At 39.1% G+C, this 19609-nt stretch overlaps 1 protein-coding gene across 1 annotated transcript in view; it reads left to right on the top strand.

Annotated features, from left to right (window-relative positions):
• The window catches only part of LOC126203322 (SH2B adapter protein 2-like), a 91502-nt gene that overhangs the window by 55579 nt on the left and 16314 nt on the right, over positions 1-19609 (top strand). The window contains exons 4-6 of the mRNA XM_049937589.1: positions 510-718; positions 3364-3569; positions 9528-9911. Of these exons, the coding sequence (XP_049793546.1) occupies positions 510-718; positions 3364-3569; positions 9528-9911 (799 nt within the window). The remainder of the gene's footprint in view (positions 1-509; positions 719-3363; positions 3570-9527; positions 9912-19609) is intronic.

The raw sequence follows: 19609 nt of genomic DNA, 5'->3' as shown, positions 1-19609 counted from the left end.
TGGAATTACATGCTGCAACGCTTTCTAACTCACTTCGTAGGTCAAGTTCATTGACAAAAGCTTCATACAGTGCTTAATGTTTCACTGTAGTTGAGTATGATCACACACAGACACATACTTTGTCCCTGGGCAACTTCATAATCTGAAATACAATGTTGTGCTGTATGCTGAGTAGCTATGTACTCATTGCATTCTTCACTACTGCTGTTAATGAAATGTGATGTGCTGTCTTAGGGGAGTAAAAGTCTTTATTTTTGTTATGAAAAAATACCAAACAACAAAATACCACATCTTTCCAGAATTAAGTATTTTTAAAATTCTGTCAACTAGAGAACCAGTGGGGAAGCTCTAGAATTGCAAACAACAGCTTATCTGTATTTTATAGACTGTACAGAATCTATAATGCACATTTAAATGGATGAAATGGAAAAATTAATCTCCTTCCACTGCCAAGTACGTACCAAAATGCAGCAGAGATCCATTTGATAACTGCTGTTTACTTTCCCTAGCCGCAGTCTGCTAGTGAGCCAGAGTGATTCGAGAGGTGTACCAAAGACTGAAGGTGCAGGAGATGGTTTAAGTGCAGAAAACCCTCCTGAGCTGCCACCGAGACTTCAAGCAGCAGGACTCCCTCGTGTAGCGTCAGACACTCCGGGACTTCGTCTTTCCAGTAACAGTCATTTTGAACTCTGTACGTCCCACACAGATATAGAGCAATGTGAGTAGTTAACTTTATGGCCATCTGCATTCCTTGGTGCATGTGTATGTCACATAAGTAATTATACTAATATTTATGTAATATATGTGTCATATTAAATGGGAATGGAGTTATTGCAGCTAATGCTCTAAACAGCATGCAGTTTACTTCACTAAAAGTTTAGTGTAATTGCTTTTCAGTACCTTTTGGCAGCAATTTCACCTGGAATGTGATTGAGAATGCACTTTCAAAGACAAGCTTAAGTTGTCTGGTGCTCGGCTCAAGTAATTTGTACTTGTTGAAAATAATACCTTATTTAGGTCTTAGATGTTCTGTGTTCTATTTGGATAAGAGTAATCTTACATAAAATTCCGCTTCAACAACAAGAAAGGAAAAGAAAAGGTGTAATGCAAAATAATTGTAATCATGAATGATTACTAACAAAAATAAACTGCCAATTTTAAAAGGGTGATATGTGAAATAGATAGTTGTTTTAGCAGGAACTGTAACCTTAAGTGATATAATGTTCAGAAATATGCAGTTTTCAACAGCTAATTTTCTGGTATCTACACGCTCATTACTGGATGATAGTTCCTGAAACACTATACATTACAAACTGTATGCAGATTACTGCCAAAGCTGTAGCACCTAAAAATAAAAGCTGGAACAATGTGCAAAGTTTTACAGTAATCTGTTGTGTGTTGCTGTGATAAACAGTGCCCAAACAGCATGTGGTTTACTGTTAGCAGATTGCACATTGTAAAAGTAAACTACACTTTAAGTAGACTGTGCTGTTTATCCACCATAGTGTGTAACGGGTGTTTTGTCTGTGGTCTTCTATAGAGATCATCACAGAATTTCACTCAGCAATGCTACAACTTTGGCAGCCATCTGCATGTGGTTTGCAATGAAATTTACTGCAAATACTAGCATCTGATAATGAACCTACAGAATCATGAAAGCTAGTTTACAGAAAAATACATATTTCAAGAGCAAAATTTGTCTGTTTCTGCTGGAATTATCCTGTAAGTGCACCACATTTCAACAATGTGAAAAGTGAACAAAATAAATGTAAACCTGTTATGCTTATCTATACTAAAAGGCTTCTTGTTTTAGATAAATGAGGGTAAATGCATGAGATAGAACAAAAAGAGGGAAGTTATTGAAACAGAGGCAGAGAGAGATGAGATTTTTTAGCTAGAAGAGGTAGTAGCATATTGCAAGAGAAATGTATCAGCTTCTGAAAAAGAAAGATCCGAATCTGAGAATTTTTACTAGTTTGCTTGTGGCACATGTTGCCATACCTTCTTACTAGTATGTGGTGGTGTGACATGTAGCCACAGATATGATGCCTTAGCCTTATGAATTCTAGATCCACAGTTACACACATGGCTTGCATGCTGTCTGGCTCTGTTTTTCTACTGTTATTCTTGGCACTTGAGAGTTCTACACAGTCTGGAATAATTAGTTCAGTATGAGAACAGTGTAATAAGAGTGTCAATGATGATACCAAAATCGGAGACCAAAAGAACAGTCACAAAAAATGCAGATCATTATCAAGGTAAACAAATGCTGTGGCTGACCCAGTATTTAACAAGGTTGGTCCAAGACATTATATCTTCTGGCTGGACCTCTGTTTCAAGGCCTGTTCCCAGAGGTAGCATTCTATATTGATCAGTCTCTTTGAGTTACTTATGCTGCCTTGAGGTAGCAGGTTTCTATACTTTTCAGGAGGCTGTGTATAATCACTGTTGGGCTCTGATAAAAGAGGAACACTCTTAAAAGCTAACTAAAAAGTAAGCAGTAAAAACTCTGCCACAAGTATAACTTTCAGTTCTTTTGACATTTATATTAGCTGCTTTCAAGTCCCCCTAACAGTTGCTTTCCTTCCATTATTCTTTGCACTTCAATACACGAAATTTATGTTATATCCGTTAGATAATGGCCATGGTTGCTGAAATCACACTGTTTTTTTTTTAGTTTGTAGCATGTGTATTTCTGTAAGCTGCTAGTAGTTACACATAGTTCCTCTCCCTCTTTCCCCTTCCTCTCCTTCTTTCCCCCTCCCTCCCCTCTTTCCCCTATCCCCTCTTTGCCCCCTCCCTCCCCCTTTCCCCCTTCCCTCTTTGCCCCCTCCCTCCCCCTTTCCCCCCTCCTCCCCTCCCCCCACCCTCACACTTGCTCATATACACAGCTAAAAGATAAATGTAAATGTAATTCTAGCTTTATGTCACTACTAACTTACAACTCTCTTAGCTCCCCATATATATTTTTCGTTGTCACTCTTCACATTATGATCAAGAAATTATTTTGATACTTGTAAGGGGATTGACTACCTGAAAACTGACTTCGATCTAATTTTCTCAAGAGTTTATGTATTATTTTTATTATCTTTTGAACCTGGTTTCGTCTGTGTCTATAATAGTTGGTATCTCTCAAGTATGTGTTCCATATCATACACCACTTTCTTTACCCTTCAATTTGTTGTTCTTCTAGAGATTAGGTCCTGACAATTTTTTAATAATAGACAAATACGTTTCCTTATGACTACAGATTTTGACTTGTAGGTGCTGTCATACTCTGTCTTTTTTGTTATTCCTAGCCTTAAATATTCTTTGTCCTGGCAGATGTTCTTTATTTGAAATTTTTGTTTTTTTGTGTTTTAGCAGCTGCACCAGTTCCAGAAACGGAGGCAGATTTATCGACTGCACTTAAAGAGTACCCATGGTTTCATGGAACATTGCCGAGATCAGATGCAGCTCAACTTGTCTTACGCGACGGAGCTGCTGCACATGGTGTCTTTCTTGTGAGACAGAGTGAAACACGCAAGGGTGAATTTGTGCTAACTTTCAACTTCCAGGGAAGAGCAAAGGTAATTTAGTTACATAATGATAGTAACATATACACAAGTAAACCAGTTTTGTAAATTTGGGAGAGAAATATGCACTTTTTAAATTCTGGGCAAAGGGTTAGCAAACTGTTTTAGTAGCTACACTGTGGTAATAAGATAAGATCGCATCTAGGGAATAACTTTTCTTCCAGTTTTTTTATTGACCTGTAATAGTGCTGCCTTATAAATGCCTTTTAGGGTACTAATTTTTTCTGATCTGAGAGTAAATGTCGACCTGGAAGAAATTTTCATCTTCATTTATTGCTAACTGTTGATATTGCAACACTGCTGATATCAGAATAAGACCAGAATGTGCTCCATGATCTTTGCCTTGCATGAACAATGCCCTATTGACTGAGCTAGCCATTCATGACTCTTTACCATAGTCTGTTAAAATTCACAATGCTTTGTTGTGCTCCTTGCTTTACTATTATTCCTGAGACAAAGGATATGGTGGAGAATGGTGTAACCAGAGACTAGAGGTTGTTTCCAGAATCTTTATGTTGCTACAGAGTGGACATTGTCATGGTATTTCCTGATTTGGCTGTTAAAACTGTATGTAAGGATCCAATATTTAAACCCAGCACAGCAGAGTTTTGTTAGCAGCTGCAAAATCACAGAATTCAATTAATTTTATTTATTTATTGTTATTTCAATTCCAGTGTGTGTCATAGACATGGTGTAACTGCTGGAGATGGGTGCGGGCTGAGACTACAAGTAATGTGACTCAGTGAGGCTTAGCACTGTGAAGTGTCTTGCAAAACTTGAGCTCTAGTACTTTTAGTGCACCATGAGTATGACTGTCGTAGAGTCTGCTGCTATGTGCAAGTTTCAGAGACATTGGGATTTAGGCCTAGGTGAAAGAAAATAGAGAATAGTGGAATCCACTTGGTAGCTTCAGGCTATGTGATACGCCCAGTCACTTCCACACCTGCACAACGTTTGGCAAAATAGTCAGTCATCTGAGTTTTAGAAACTCAGATGCATGTACATATTTTTATTTTGAGAGAGTAAATTACAGTATTTTTGGAAACCAGGGTTGGAACGGCATGGTAAGAAGAGGTGTTAAATAACTTTTGGACTATAGTAAAAATCAGAAGTGTTACAAAAAAAGAAAATCGAATAGCATTAAAATCAGGCCATGTGTTTTATTACAAACAAACAGAGAAGACAGAAAATACAGGTATGTGCTTTACTGTAAGCAAGAAAGTTAAAAGCACCATTACAGGTGTTGCAGAAATCTCAGACAGAATGGCAGGAGTCATTTGGAAAATAAACAAGAGATATTTCATAGCAACACTAGACTTCTGGGCTGGGATCTTTAGGGAACGGCTTGTGGGTGGAAGAATCATACAGACAGTTAGTGATTCATCAGGGCAATGATTAAGTCTTTTTCTGCAGGGACGATGATTACATTGGGCTCTTTCTTTCTGTCTTGAGATTATGGATGACTGTTCTTTTCTCTGTGGAGAGGTTTGTATCCCGAGTAAGTAATTCCACGTAGATAACCGGGGGCTAGTTAATGGGAGTGGGGGAGGATCACAGATGGATGGAGTGATACAAGGCAAGGTTCAGTGTTGGATTTTGGTTGGCTTTGATTGGAGGGATTTGTGACAGAAAAATGTATTGTGTTTTGGCATTGTTTGGCCTTGGGGTGTTGTGGGATGTTGGGAGGGAGTTTTGGGCTATGCAACAGATAAAATGTGAACAAGGTAGGGTTTGGGTGCTATGAGGGTTAATGATGGGGTTCCTTAGGTGTGGGATAGGTGTTGGTGGTAGTGATGCTCCAACATGGGTGAAGAATGTCAGTATATTGGAACATGTTTGGAGGTGGTATCTGGAGTGGTCTTGCACATGCCGGAGGGCAGTTGTTTCAGTTTTGGATATAGAGTATTTGTAGCTGTTGTTGCTCAGTAACAATATCATTCCAGAATGAGATTTTCACTCTGCAGCGGAGTGTGCGCTGATATGAAACTTCCTGGCAGATTAAAACTGTGTGCCCGACCGAGACTCGAACTCGGGACCTTTGCCTTTCGCGGGCAAGCGCTCTACCAACTGAGCTACCGAAGCACGACTCACGGCTGGTACTCACAGCTTTACTTCTGCCAGTATCTCGTCTCCTACCTATATCAGCGCACACTCCGCTGCAGAGTGAAAATCTCATTCTGGAAACATCCCCCAGGCTGTGGCTAAGCCATGTCTCCGCTATATCCTTTCTTTCAGGAGTGCTAGTTCTGCAAGGTTCGCAGGAGAGCTTCTGTAAAGTTTGGTAGGTAGGAGACGAGATACTGGCAGAAGTAAAGCTGTGAGTACCAGCCGTGAGTCGTGCTTCGGTAGCTCAGTTGGTAGAGCGCTTGCCCGCGAAAGGCAAAGGTCCCGAGTTCGAGTCTCGGTCGGGCACACAGTTTTAATCTGCCAGGAAGTTTCAACAATATCATTGTTCAGAGATGCTTGGGCCATGGAGACTAGTACCTCAAGTTATTAGGTTAATGAGTTGTTCAAAATGAGCGAACTTAAATGTACTGGACCATTGTAGCTGTGCTCTCATCAGAATAATCTCAGCTCTTGTTGATTAATGTCTGCAACTAATTGCCTGCGGACTAGCTGCCCATATTGAAGACACAAACCACTTCTTTCATCAACTCTCAACCATCCCCAACCAATTACAACCAGTAACTATTGATACCACCTCCATACACCCCAACATCCCTTCCTCCAAAGCAAGACACTACCTCTCCCACTGTCCTTCCAACTCAAAACTCACCCACCGTCTCATCCCATTTACACCTTACAACCTACGTTCTCACATGTGATAATGTCTCCTTTGAGGGGAAGATATATAAACAAATCCATGACAGACTCATGGAAACCCACATGTGGTCCCGTTGATGCCAACCAGTTTGTAGACCATGTAGGAGAATCCTTCCTAGCTACCCAAAAGCCCAAACCCCTTGTTGTCTAGTTCAAGTTCATTATTGATATCTTTATGATTTTGACCCAGTGCCAAGACACTCTATCCTCATTCCTCCACAGTCTCATCACCTTGTCATCCATCTACTTTACTTGGTTCTCCTAAGCCCAATGTGCCAGTTTCCTGGACTTTGACTTCCAGGTCTCTGATGGCTGCACCCAATCCACAGTCCATATCAAGCCCTCTGACCATGAACAGTATCTACCATGAACAGTATCTGCACCTTGATAGCTGCTATCCCTTTCACACTAAAAAGTCTTTCCTTCTGGTCACTCGTGGATCACATATGTGGACTGATGATCAGTGTTGTACCCAGTATGCTGCAGGCCTTACCAAAGTCTTCAAGAATTGTGCCCCAAACCTAACCTGCAGACAGAGTCACACATGCTCCTCATCCTCTGACCAGCTCCAGAAACGGGCCACAGAGGAGCACCCTAGCTCATCATTCATTGTCATCTTAGAATGGAACATCATCCACCATACCATAGCATTGGTGCTACCAGATGCCATCTCTTCCATCTTCCTTCTAACTCAAAACCCACCGACCATCTCATTCCTTATACACTATACGAGCTACATCCTTACACATAACTACACTCCTATGATGTTCCTACAGTCATCAAGGAATGTAAGATCTGAAGATGATGTCTTAGAAGATTGAAACGGTCATCTATAAATAAAAATAAACAATTTAAATTTGATCATGACTGTGTGCATTGAAATACGTTGCTTATCATTGTGCTTAGAAATAAGGAATGTCCTACCCAAAATCCTTCACTGCTCACCCAATCTACAAAATATCCTAATCCCCATTTATGCCATACCTGCTCCCATCTGCTTTCACATGAGTCATATCCCTATGGAAGAACCCAGTAAATTTTGATATTTTCTTCAACACAGAGAGGATTATATTGTAGTATGGAGAAAAGTTTTCAATAATTGATAATGCTGTTGCAGCTTCTGGTGAACTGTTTCAGCTATCTCATCAGGCCTTTTCAAATATTCTGTGGATGCCAAGGCTTTACATTCGTGTGTAATGTGTGACATAATCTCCTTTCGATCTTCATACTCCCTGCAGCTGTCATCTATACCTTGCTCTTTCAGTATATACTTCTGGTAGTTCATCATTTCAGTGAAACATCTTTGTATCACTGTCAGATATTCTATAGTTTCTGCACCGCAAACGTGAGTGCGTCAACCATTCATTCAGTGCTTGCAAATCAACATTATCCTGGCTGAGATCATTCATATTTTTCTTGTCCATGGCTGAGGCCATTCATATTTTTCTTGTGCATGGCTGAGCTCATTCATATTTTTCTTTTCCAGCTCTTATGCCAGCCTGTTATCATGATGTCAGTTATTTCTGCCTTAAAATGGCCTACATGGTGGTGTCAGTTAGTATGCCAGATATCACACGCTGCAGCCGTTCAACCTGGTGGGCACTCATTTACGAGGAATAGATTAAAAATAATTTCTTGTGATCCACTAGAATGTTGAAAATAACAGATTTTCAAAATGATGCCTTAGCTTAGTAGTTGAGTTGCTTAGCTTGCGTTCTGAAGGTTATGGGTGCAAGAGCTATTTATTTTCTGATATTTTAATAAAAGAACTGTAATTATTTTTATTCAGTTAATTGGTTTAAAAATAATTTATTGCTGATTATTTGCCACTTCATTTTAATCATCATATTTGTTGTGTATGCTGGGCTGCATCCCCGATTACAAGGCCAACGCACTTAGACATGTGCTGCATGCCAGGTATGGTCCCTGCTCTTAGTCACTTACTTCATGAGATTGCTTATAAACTGAAGATTTGCTGGGCCATTTTCCTCTGATCCTCCTGCAGCCACAACAGCATCGACGGGCAAGAGCCGCTCCAGTGTGTGGCGCGCATGTTGTGCTAAACAATGCTGCACTGACAGGCACCAATTTTCTTCCCCGTAGACACGTCCAAATGACACCACACTAGTACTCATCCACGGTCAGTTATTTAGGCTGCCGCTTGTGACCAGTTATGCTCTAGGCTCCACGCTCTTCTCTGGAGTTCAGTTATCCGCCGTCTAGCATACACGGGGGTCTCGATACGTGCCACTGCTGCTGCCCATCATGAGGTGTCAGATCTCACCCTTGCCACGAGCACTGTGCAGTGCCAGAGTTCAGCCAGCTTTTATCAAAGGCACCACTTTACTGGACCATATTGCAACAGTACCTCACTGCCGATATGTCAATTAAAAAACAGAAGACAAAATACTCTATTTATATTGGCTGCAAAGTTGTCACAAAAATTATTTTTTGTTAAGACACATTGTTTGGCAGGTAATCATCATACAGACTATTGAAACCTAAGTTCTTCTTGTGCCACGAACAAAGTATAAAATCTACCCTACTGCAATCACAGTTTTTCTCGAAGATTCGAAGGGAAGAACACTTCATTAATGTTACAAATGGTAGTCTTTTCATGACGAGACTTCAACTGGTTGTCTTATTCAAACAATATGGAGAAGAATTAAAAACAAAAACAGAAAAAGTATATATTTAAATTAATTCATTGAATAAAAATAATGATTACAGTCATTCCGATTTTTAAAATAGAGAATGATTCTTGACTGGACTCAGACACACAACCTTCAGCATGCCAGCTAAAGAACTTAACGATTAGACTATGCCACCATTTTGAAAATGTGAAGTATTTTCAAGGCTTCAGTAGACCGTGAGAAATTCTCTTTTGTCAATTACTCCTAAATGAGAGCCCACCAGGATGAATGGCTGCAGATTATGATACCTGGGACCGTTTCCTATTCCACTATACATGTAGTTTCAAAAACGTCAAACCTACCAATAGAAAACAACCTTTGTTTGACGCTGGGACTGTTCTTCATGTTTCTACCTGCTTGAGTGGTGTGTGATTTATTATTATTATTATTGTTATTATTATTATTATTCAGTATTACAATGTAAATTATTTTACAGCATTTACGAATGACGCTCAGTGACCAAGGCCAGTGTCGTGTTCAACACCTCTGGTTTACCAGCATCTTCGATATGCTGGATCACTTCAGACAACATCCAATTCCACTAGAGTCAGGTGGCACGGCCGATGTCACGCTGACTGAGTACGTTCTGGCACTGCCTCCGGTCACTCCACCGTCCACGACGAGGCCTGTCGTGCCATCCGCTGCGGCAACCTCGGTTCCTGCCCAGCCCACAGTGCAGCAGCTCCCACCTCAGCCGCAGCCGCAGCCTGCAGGGCCGCAGCAGCCACAGCAGCCGCCAGCCGCGACGCCGGCCGTCAGCGGAGCAGCAGCTGCCGAGGCCAGGAGCCGGCCACCTCCTCCCCCAGAACCCATCAGAGAAGTGAGCTACTATTACCACTACAACTTTTTGTGTTTTTCTGTTTTGTTTGGTACTGGTGCCTGCTTCCACTATATTAAGATACATGTGGTCTGCTGTATTTTGTTTGTGTATCTTATGCTAAAGGTTTGCAGTTGTTTGCAATGCCATTGCTCCAGGTTGGATTTAGAAAGCTGCCTACTGTGTTGCTTTTGTGACTAGTAATACGAATGGAAAAAAATGAGTGAATGTGCCAGTAGTCCTGTTCTTTGTTGCAATATGATTGAGATAGAATAATGGGGACGTGCATTTGTTGTTACTGATTGTTTAATGAGTGAAATAAGAATGCAAAGAAATGCAGCTTCCATATGATGTTTTGTGTATGGAGTGTTTGGGCTCCAGGAGTAAGCTTCACAAGTCTATTAATGTTTATACTTTTCTTCCTTTTTTGCACTGTCTGCATTAAGTGTTCATTGCATGGGTCTTTGACTTGAAATTTGCAGTGTGGTGAACCACTTTCTTTATCACTGTGCAGCATGGTCTCTACAGTTGCTTGTCTTTGCTTGTTAAATTCCTGTTACTCTGATCTGTTTTTCTGGATTCCTGTGTATGTGTTACAGCAAAGTGAAACCAGTCTAAATTTTCTAATTCTCTTTGGAATGAGGCTCAGAAACGTGGTGGTTTCTTTTTTTGTGCTTTAGTGTTGAGCTGAAAAGTACAATGTGTAATTTTTCTGATATGGATATTTTAAGAACCAGAAATTAACCACGAGTGCTTGAATGAGTAGCTATTGTAAATATGAATATTATTGTCAGTATTATTCTTCTGAGGCACAGTAAAATTGGTTAACTGTGATGGCACAGTAAAATTGGTTAACTGTGATGGCACTTAATCGTAGTTTGTCATGTAGTAAACTGAAGTTCAGTTGAGACTGTGGCATCTTTTTCTGGCATTTATGGATCCCGGATTGTCAAATATCTCAGCATTCATCTTTTGAATCTGCCCCTCTTGTCCTTTCTTTCCACACTTGCAGTTAAATTATAGGGTATGGGTTACGCCTTTTTGCAAACACACTGTTTTTTTATCTTTACACAAACATGTTTCAGCATCTGTGTGCCATCACCAGTTGGTTTTTATTTATTGAAAACTGTAACAAGTGAAAGTATTTTGAGTTATCAGTGATTTGACAGAGTGAGGCATAAAGAAAGTTTTTGTTTGTTTTGCTTCTGTGATTTTATACTATATGGTTTTGCAGGAGCAACTGTATGGTGTCCTGCATTGATAGCTTGCCATCTGCAAACTAAATAGTGTAAACATAAATTTCATCAGCAAATTAACACATCTCTTCATTTTTCAAAAATGTGATTTTGACGTGTCAAAATGTTTTGCATGTATGATTGTTCCTTCTCATGTTTTCTTGTTACTTGTTACTGAACCTTCTTCTTTTAGGTTCCAAGGAGACTGCACACACATATTAATGTACTTTGTGTAGTTTATTTCTTTATAAACATCTTTTTTCTTCGTAAAACACAGTGAGCTTTATGGTGTTGTGTTTCCTAACCCAATCAGTGATCATTTGTTCCCGAGTGTAGAGTTCCTGTAATGTGTTAAACAATGTGCCTTACAGATTGTAGTGTTTTCATTTAAAACTTGTTTGCCTTTTGCTATTGCTTTCTGTATGTGGTATTGGGTGTGGCCAGATTTCAGCATTTTTAGTTGCTATTGTAGTTGGGTGGTGTTTATGGGCTATTAACTGGTCAGCAAATGTGCTATATATAGATGGTGTTACTTTTTAGTGCTCTGAGGTGTTTTGAATATTTTGTTTTAAGGTTCTTGCATGTTTGTCCTATGTATACTGATTGACAGGCGTTGCATGTTCATATATTCCTGATCTGTGGGAGTCTCCTATGTTCTAAGTTATTTCTGTATTGTGTAGTCTGTCCTGCATCCAGTTTCAAGTATCTGTTTCTTCAATATGTTGCCTATTCTTTGTTATTGTAAGTGAGTATGTGTTGAACTGTGAGTATGTGTTGACCTGAACTGTGTAAGGTTCTGTCTGTGTGTGTTTTTTGCTTTTATTCATTTTCTGTTTACAGAAATGTTGGTTCGATGTCTCTATCATGTGCGGCTTGTAACCATTTTCCTCTGCTATCTGTTTTATTGTTGTGGTGTCACCGCCAGACATCACACTTGCTAGGTGGTAGCTTTAAATCGGCTGCGGTCCATTAGTACATGCCGGATCCGCGTGTCGCCACTGACAGTGATCGCAGACCGAGTGCCATCACACGGCAGGTCTCGAGAGACTTACTAGCACTCGCCCCAGTTGTACGGACGACGTAGCTAGCGATGCACACTGACGAAGCCTCGCTCATTTGCAGAGCAGATAGTTAGAATAGCCTTCAGCTAAGTCAATGGCTACGACCTAGCAAGGCGCCATTAGCCTTACATAGCTTGTATCTAAAGAGTCTCACTTGTATCGCCACAATCTCCAGATGTAACACAAGGATGGATTAAAGTTAAGTATTCCAGAAGCTACGTACTTTTCTTTATAGCATTCATTACGTATACTGTTTCAGACCTCACGCCATCCTTCGTGAGCTTATAGCGTGCATTGCGGTCCCCTCAAACCACACTGTGTCGGCACTTCTGTCGACACATCAATTGTGTTTAGCTCCTGTGTGTGATTCTGTTTGCTTACACGTGTTTTGTTAGATCTGTGGAGCATGAATCTGAAGCTAGCCCGCCTGCTTGCTTTTGTGCCTCCAGATGGTTTGACAGATTGAGAATGCTAGTGCTCGTGGTTGTCGATTTCCTGAACAATGTGAAATCAAGTGTGGTGTTTGTTTTTCGTATGGTGAAGTCCAAGAAATTTAGTGTGTTGTACGTTTCTAACATGCAGTGAATTTTTGGGTGTAAGTTGTATATTTCCTTGTCTAGCTGTTCTATATATGTGTGCGGTTCATCAGTCAGGCATGTCATATCGACGTAAATGTACCAGTACGTGACTTTGTATTTTTTTTTGCTCTTATTATGTGTGTGAAGACCTTATTCTCTAGGTCGTTCACGAATATGTTGGCTAGGCGGCCACTAATTGGGGATCCCATTGGCAGCCCTTCATGCTGGGAATAAAATTCTTTGTTGAACATAAAGTAATTTTGTGCTGTTATGGTCTTCAGTATAGTTGCTATTTCATTAATGTATGAGATGGTGTGGTTCCTTGTTGCTTTAGTCTCTGTATGGTGATGTTGATTGTTTCACTTATTTGAGTACAAGTGTGCATTGATGTGACATCAAATGATATGAGGCTTGCTGTGTCTAGGATGTCTATGTTCTTGATTCTCTCTACTAGTTGCATTGAGTTCCCTAGGTTTCTATTGTTTTCAAAAGTGTATATATTACTTAGTAATGTGTGTGTATGTCGGGTGAGGTGGTATGATGGAGCATACCACTGGCCTTAAAGGAGTATATTCTTTGTGCACCTTTGTTAGGGATTTTAGAGTGGGTGCCTTTGGATTTTTTTGTGTCATTCATTTTATCTGAACTTTTGAGAATGTTTATTGATTTTTTTTAGTGTCTGTTGGATGTTTCTATGATATATTGCTCTTGGATCACTGGTCAGTTTGGTGATGTTGTTGTCCCACAGAAACACTAATGTTTTATCTATGTATTCCTTTTCATTCATAACCACAATGATGTTCCCTTTGTCTGCTCTTGTTAGTATGGCATTGTTTTGTTTTAATTTTTGTTTTATCATGTTGGCTGTGATTTCTTCTGGTGTTTTTTTATTTTGAGATTATGGTGTATTTGAGTGTTTTGATTATCTGTGTTATTTCTGAAGCAACTAATTCTCTTGTTAAGTTTGCATTAAAATTTGATGTACTCAGTCTTCCTTGTTCTTTTATAGTATGTTCAGATTCTGTTATAAGATCTTCTTTTGTTTTATGTAATATGTGTCTGTTAATGTTGCATTTGGATCCTTCCCCAGTAGACCTTTTTCTTGTTTGGTGAGAATAAAGTCAGGTAGGTTGATGATTCTGCAATATAATTAATGTTTTGACTGTGGTGACTGTTTGTAGTGGATGTGCTCATGTTGTTTATGATTCTGTTTAGTTTTTTGTTTGTTTATTCTGTTTTTCTTGCATTATTTTCTGTAAGTGTGCCTTCTCTCTCTGTTATTTCTTCAAACTGAGACGATATTGCAAATTTATTGGCCAATTCTAAATGAGTTTTGTCAATTTCGTTGTTGAGTAACTGTTTTTTTAGCATGTAGTTCCCTAATTTCATGTTGTAGCCATATAATCTCTGCCTTCCGTTTCACTTTACTTGGTGCAGATGACATGCTGTTTAGAGAGTTTTCTAGATAGTTTAGAGTTACATTGTGAGTTAGACAGTTAACTGTATGTTGAGGGTTGTCTTCTGAAGTTTCAATAAGATGTTCCTGTATTTATTGTAGAGCTTGCTGGGCAATTGCCTGGATGGGCAACAAAATATTCATCTTTTGACTCTGTTTGTATTGCTTATTACCGTGATTTTACATTATATGGTTTTGCAGGACCAATTGTATGATGTTCTTCGCTGATAGCTTGTCGTCTCCAGTCCAAACAATGTAAATGTACATTTCATCAGTGAGAATAGGGTCTTCACACGAATAATAAGAGCAAAAAATACGAACTTATTTTTGCAGTTTGGTCATATGGTGACATGGTTGGAGACCGTGGCTGTTATTTGAAGACAAATGTTGATGGTGTTGGGGCTGAAAGTAAATTTGTGGCTGGTTGCTGTCCCAACACCATCAACAAAGTTATTTTTTGGCACCGTTATGTTGATGACGTAATATGCCTGATTGATAAACTACACACTCTTATAGAACAGCTACACAAGGAAATAAACAACTTGCACCCAAAAATTCAATTCCTGTTAAAACAGACTACACACTAAATTTCCTGGATCTCGCCATATGAATAACAAATGTGACCCACGATTTCACAATATTTAGGAAACCGACTACCATGAGCACCACCATTCACAATCTGTATATCCACCCAGTGGGACACAAGTAAGCAAGCTTCAGATTCATGCTCCACATATTGAACAGAACACGTGTAAACAAACAGAATCACACACAGGAGCTAAACACAATAAAACAGATAGCAGAGGAAAATGGTTACAAGCCCTACATGATAGAGAAATCGAACCAACATATTTGTAAACAGAAAACGAATGAAAGCACAACACACTCTAAGCCTTACACAACAAAGATCAACACAACATACAAACAATGACCACATGCAAGACTCAACAGTACAACAACGCACACACATACACACACACAAAACAAAATGGCACATACTCACCTACAATAATAAAAACGTCTACAGAATAGGCAACACACTGAAGAAAAAGGAACTTCAAATAGGATACAGGACAGATAACACAACACAGAAAAAACTCAGAACACAGGAGACACCCATAGGTAAATTCAACAGATCAGGAATATATGAACTGACAGGCAACATCTCTGTCAGTGTATATAAGACAAACATGCAAGTACCTTAAAACAAGATACTCAGGACACCTCAGTGAACTAAATGTAACAGAATCTATAGCACATTTGCTGACCGCCTAATAGCCCATTACCACCGCCCAGGCCGGCCGCGGTGGTCTAGCGGTTCTAGGCGCTCAGTCTGGAACCGCGCGACTGCTACAGTCGCAGGTTCGAATCCTGCCTCGTGCATGGATGTGTGTGATGTCCTTAGGTTAGTTAGGTTTAAGTAGTTCTAAGTTCTAGCGGACTTATGACCACAGATGTTGAGTCCCATAGTGCTCAGAGCCATTTGAACCATTAGAAATACTGAAATTTGGCCACAGCAATACCACAAACTAACAATATACGAGACCTTCCACATACAGAAGGCAATAGCAAAAGGCAAACAAGTTTTAAATGAAAACACTACATTATGTAAAGGCACATTGTTTAACACACTAAAGGATCTCTACACTCGGGAACAAATGATATCCAAAGTGGTTAGGAAACATGATGGCATAGTGCCCACTGTGTTTTGCAAAGTAAAAAGGCATTCATAAAGAAAGAAGCTACACAAAGTACATTAATATGTGTATGCAGTCTCCTTGGAATTTAAAAGAGGAAGGATAGAAGTAATAACAATTATTCTTTCAAAAATCAAGAGATATGTTAACCTGCCAATGATATGTACATTTACATGGGTTGGTTTGCAGATGACAAGCTATCAGGAAACCATACAGTTGGTCCTGTGAAACCATATTATGTAAAATCATGGTATGAAGCCAAGCAAACAAAAACTTTCTTTAGGGCTCACTTTGTTAAATCATTTGTAACCTAAAATACTTTCACCTTTTACAGTTTTCAAAAAACAAAAATACGCTGGTGATGGCACAGAGGTGCTGAATCATGTTTGTCCAAAAAGAAAAATCAGTTTGTTTGTAAAAAGACAGAACCTGTATCCTGTAGTTGTAACTACAATGCGGAAAGAAAGGGCAAAAGCAGCAGATTCAAAAGATGAATATTTCGTTGTTGAATCAGGCATTCTGCTACAAGCTCTACCATAAATACAAGAACACCGTAATAAAACTTCAGAAGACAACCTTCAGCATACAGTTTAGTAAAAATTGTCTAACTCATAACGTAATTCCAGACTATATAAAAAATTTTGTAAATATCGGGTCATCTGCATCAAGTAAGGTGACAAGGAAGGTGGAGATTATATGGCTAAAACATGAAATTAGGGAATTATACGCTAAGAAACAGTTACTTAACAACAAACTTGTAAAAACCTGTAGAAGTGGCCAATAAATTTACAATATCAGCTCAGTTTGAGAAAATTACAGAGAGACAAAAGTTACACATACAGAAAATAATGCAAGAAAAACAGAATAAACTAACAAAAAACTAAACAGAATCATAAACAGCATGAGCACACCCATTACAAACAGTCACCACAATCAAAAGCATCAATTCAATGACAGAATCATCTACCTCACTGACATTATTCTCACTAAACAAGAGAAAGGTCTACTGGGGAAGGGCCCAAATGCAACATTAACACACACATATTACATAAAACAAAAGAAGATCTAATAACAGAATCTGAACATACTATAAAAGAACAAAGAAGGCTGGGTACATCAAATTTTAATGCAAACTTAACAAGAGAATTAGTTGCTGCAGAAATAACACAGATACTCAAAAAAACAAATACACCATAATCTCAAAAGAATAAACACCAGAGGAAACCACAGCCAACATGATAAAACAAAAATTAAAACAAAACAATGCCATACTAACAAGGGCAAACAAAGGGAACATCATTGTGATTATGAATGAAAATGAATACATAGATAAAACATTAGTGTTTCTGTGGGACAACAACATCACCAAACTGACCAATGATCCAAGAAAAATATATCATAGAAACATCCAACAAACACTAAAAAAAATCAAAAATATGTTCTCAAAAGTTCAGATAAAATGAATGACACAAAAAAATCCAAAGGCACCCACTCTAAAATCCCTACCAAAGGTGCACAAAGAATATACTCCTTTAAGGCCAGTGGTATGCTCAATCATACCACCTCGCCTGACATACACACACATTAATAAGTAATATATACACTTTTGAAAACAATAGAAACCTAGGGAACTCAATGCAACTAGTAGAGAGAATCAAGAACATAGACATCCTAGACACAGCAAGCCTCATATCATTTGATGTCACATCAATGCACACTTGTACTCAAATAAGTGAAACAATCAACATCACCATACAGAGACTAAAGGAACAAGGAACCACACCATCTCATACATTAATGAAATAGCAACTATACTGAAGACCATAACAGCACAAAATTACTTTATGTTCAACAAAGAATTTTATTCCCAGCATGAAGGGCTGCCAATGGGATCCCCAATTAGTGGCCTCCTAGCCAACATATTCATGAACGACCTAGAGAATAGGGTCTTCACACACATAATAAGAGCAAAAAAAATGCAAAGTCACATACTGGTACATTTACGTCGATGATATGACATGCCTGACTGATGAACCGCACACATATATAGAACAGCTAGACAAGGAAATATACAACTTACACCCAAAAATTCACTGCATGTTAGAAACGTACAACACACTAAATGTCTTGGATCTCACCATGTGAAAAACAAACGCCACCCTTGATTTCACAATGCTCAGGAAACCGACAACCACAAGCACCACCATTCTCAATCTGTCAAACCATCCGGTGGCACACAAGCAAGCAGGCGGGCTAGCTTCAGATTCATGCTCCACAGATCGAACAAAACACGTGTAAGCAAACAGAATCACACACAGGAGCTAAACACAATAAAACAGATAGCAGAGGAAAATTGTTACGAGCTGCACATGATAGAGAAATCAAACCAACATCATTTCTGTAAACAGAAAACGAATAAAAGCACACGCGCGCGCGCACACACACACACACACACACACACACACACACACACACACACACACACACAAAACCTTCAGCTCAGGTCAACACAACATACAAACAATGATCAGATGCAAGACACAACAGTACAACACACACACAAAACAAAATGGCACATACTCAGCTACAATAAAAAATTGTCCACAGAATAGGTAACATGTTGAAGAAGCAGGGACTAGAAATAGGATACAGGACAGGCAACACAACACAGAAAACACTTAGAGCACAGGAGACACCTGTAAATAAATTCAACATATCAGGAATATATGAACTGATATGCAACACCTGACAGTCAGTATACATAGGGCAAACATGCAGGAACCTTAAAACAACTGCGAGCACAGAAAAATAATGGCAACCATAGCACATGTGCTGACCACCTATTAGCCCATAACTACCTCCAAGTTACAATAGCAACAGATTTAAAACCGCTGAAATCCAGCTGCAGCCTATAACACAAACTGACAGTAGAAGTGAACGTCCACATGCAGAAAGCAAGCAAGTTTTAACTGAAAATACTACTCTCTGTAAAGGCATATTATTCAACACATTAAAGGAACTTTACAGGAAAGGCGACACAAAAAGCTAAAGGAGCTTACACACACACACACACACACACACACACACACACACACACACACACACAGAAAGAGTGTGAAAAAGTAAACAAAATTCAAATTCGGTGCCAAACTCTCTCGGGAACATATGAATGCCGATGGGGTTAGGAAACACATTAACATAGTGCTCACTGTGTTTTGTGAAGTACAAAGGTGTTTAGAAAGAAAGAAACTACACAAAGTACATTTATATGTGTGTGCAGTGTCCTTGGAACCTAAAAGTAGAGGGAAAGAAATAATAACAGTTATATATCCAAAACATTTTGACACGCCAAAATCATGTCTTTTAAAAACCAAGAGATGTCTAAACTCGCTGATGAAATTTACATTTACATTGTTTGGTTTGCAGGTGACAAGCTATCGGTGCAGGACACAATAGCATTGGTCCTGCAAAGCCCTATAATGTAAAATCACAGGAAGAAGCAAAACAAACAAAAACTTTCTTTAGGCTTCATTTTGTTAAATCAGTTATAACCTAAAATACTTTCACTTTTTACAGTTTTCAGTAAATAAAAACCTGCTGATGATGGCACAGAGGTGCTGAAATATGTTTGGGTAAAAAGAAAAACAGCATTTTTGCAAAAAGGTGGAACCCAT

The sequence above is a fragment of the Schistocerca nitens genome, chromosome 9, assembly GCF_023898315.1.
Source record: "Schistocerca nitens isolate TAMUIC-IGC-003100 chromosome 9, iqSchNite1.1, whole genome shotgun sequence".
Classification (NCBI taxonomy): domain Eukaryota; kingdom Metazoa; phylum Arthropoda; class Insecta; order Orthoptera; family Acrididae; genus Schistocerca; species Schistocerca nitens.
This window is presented reverse-complemented; position numbering and strand designations above follow the sequence as displayed.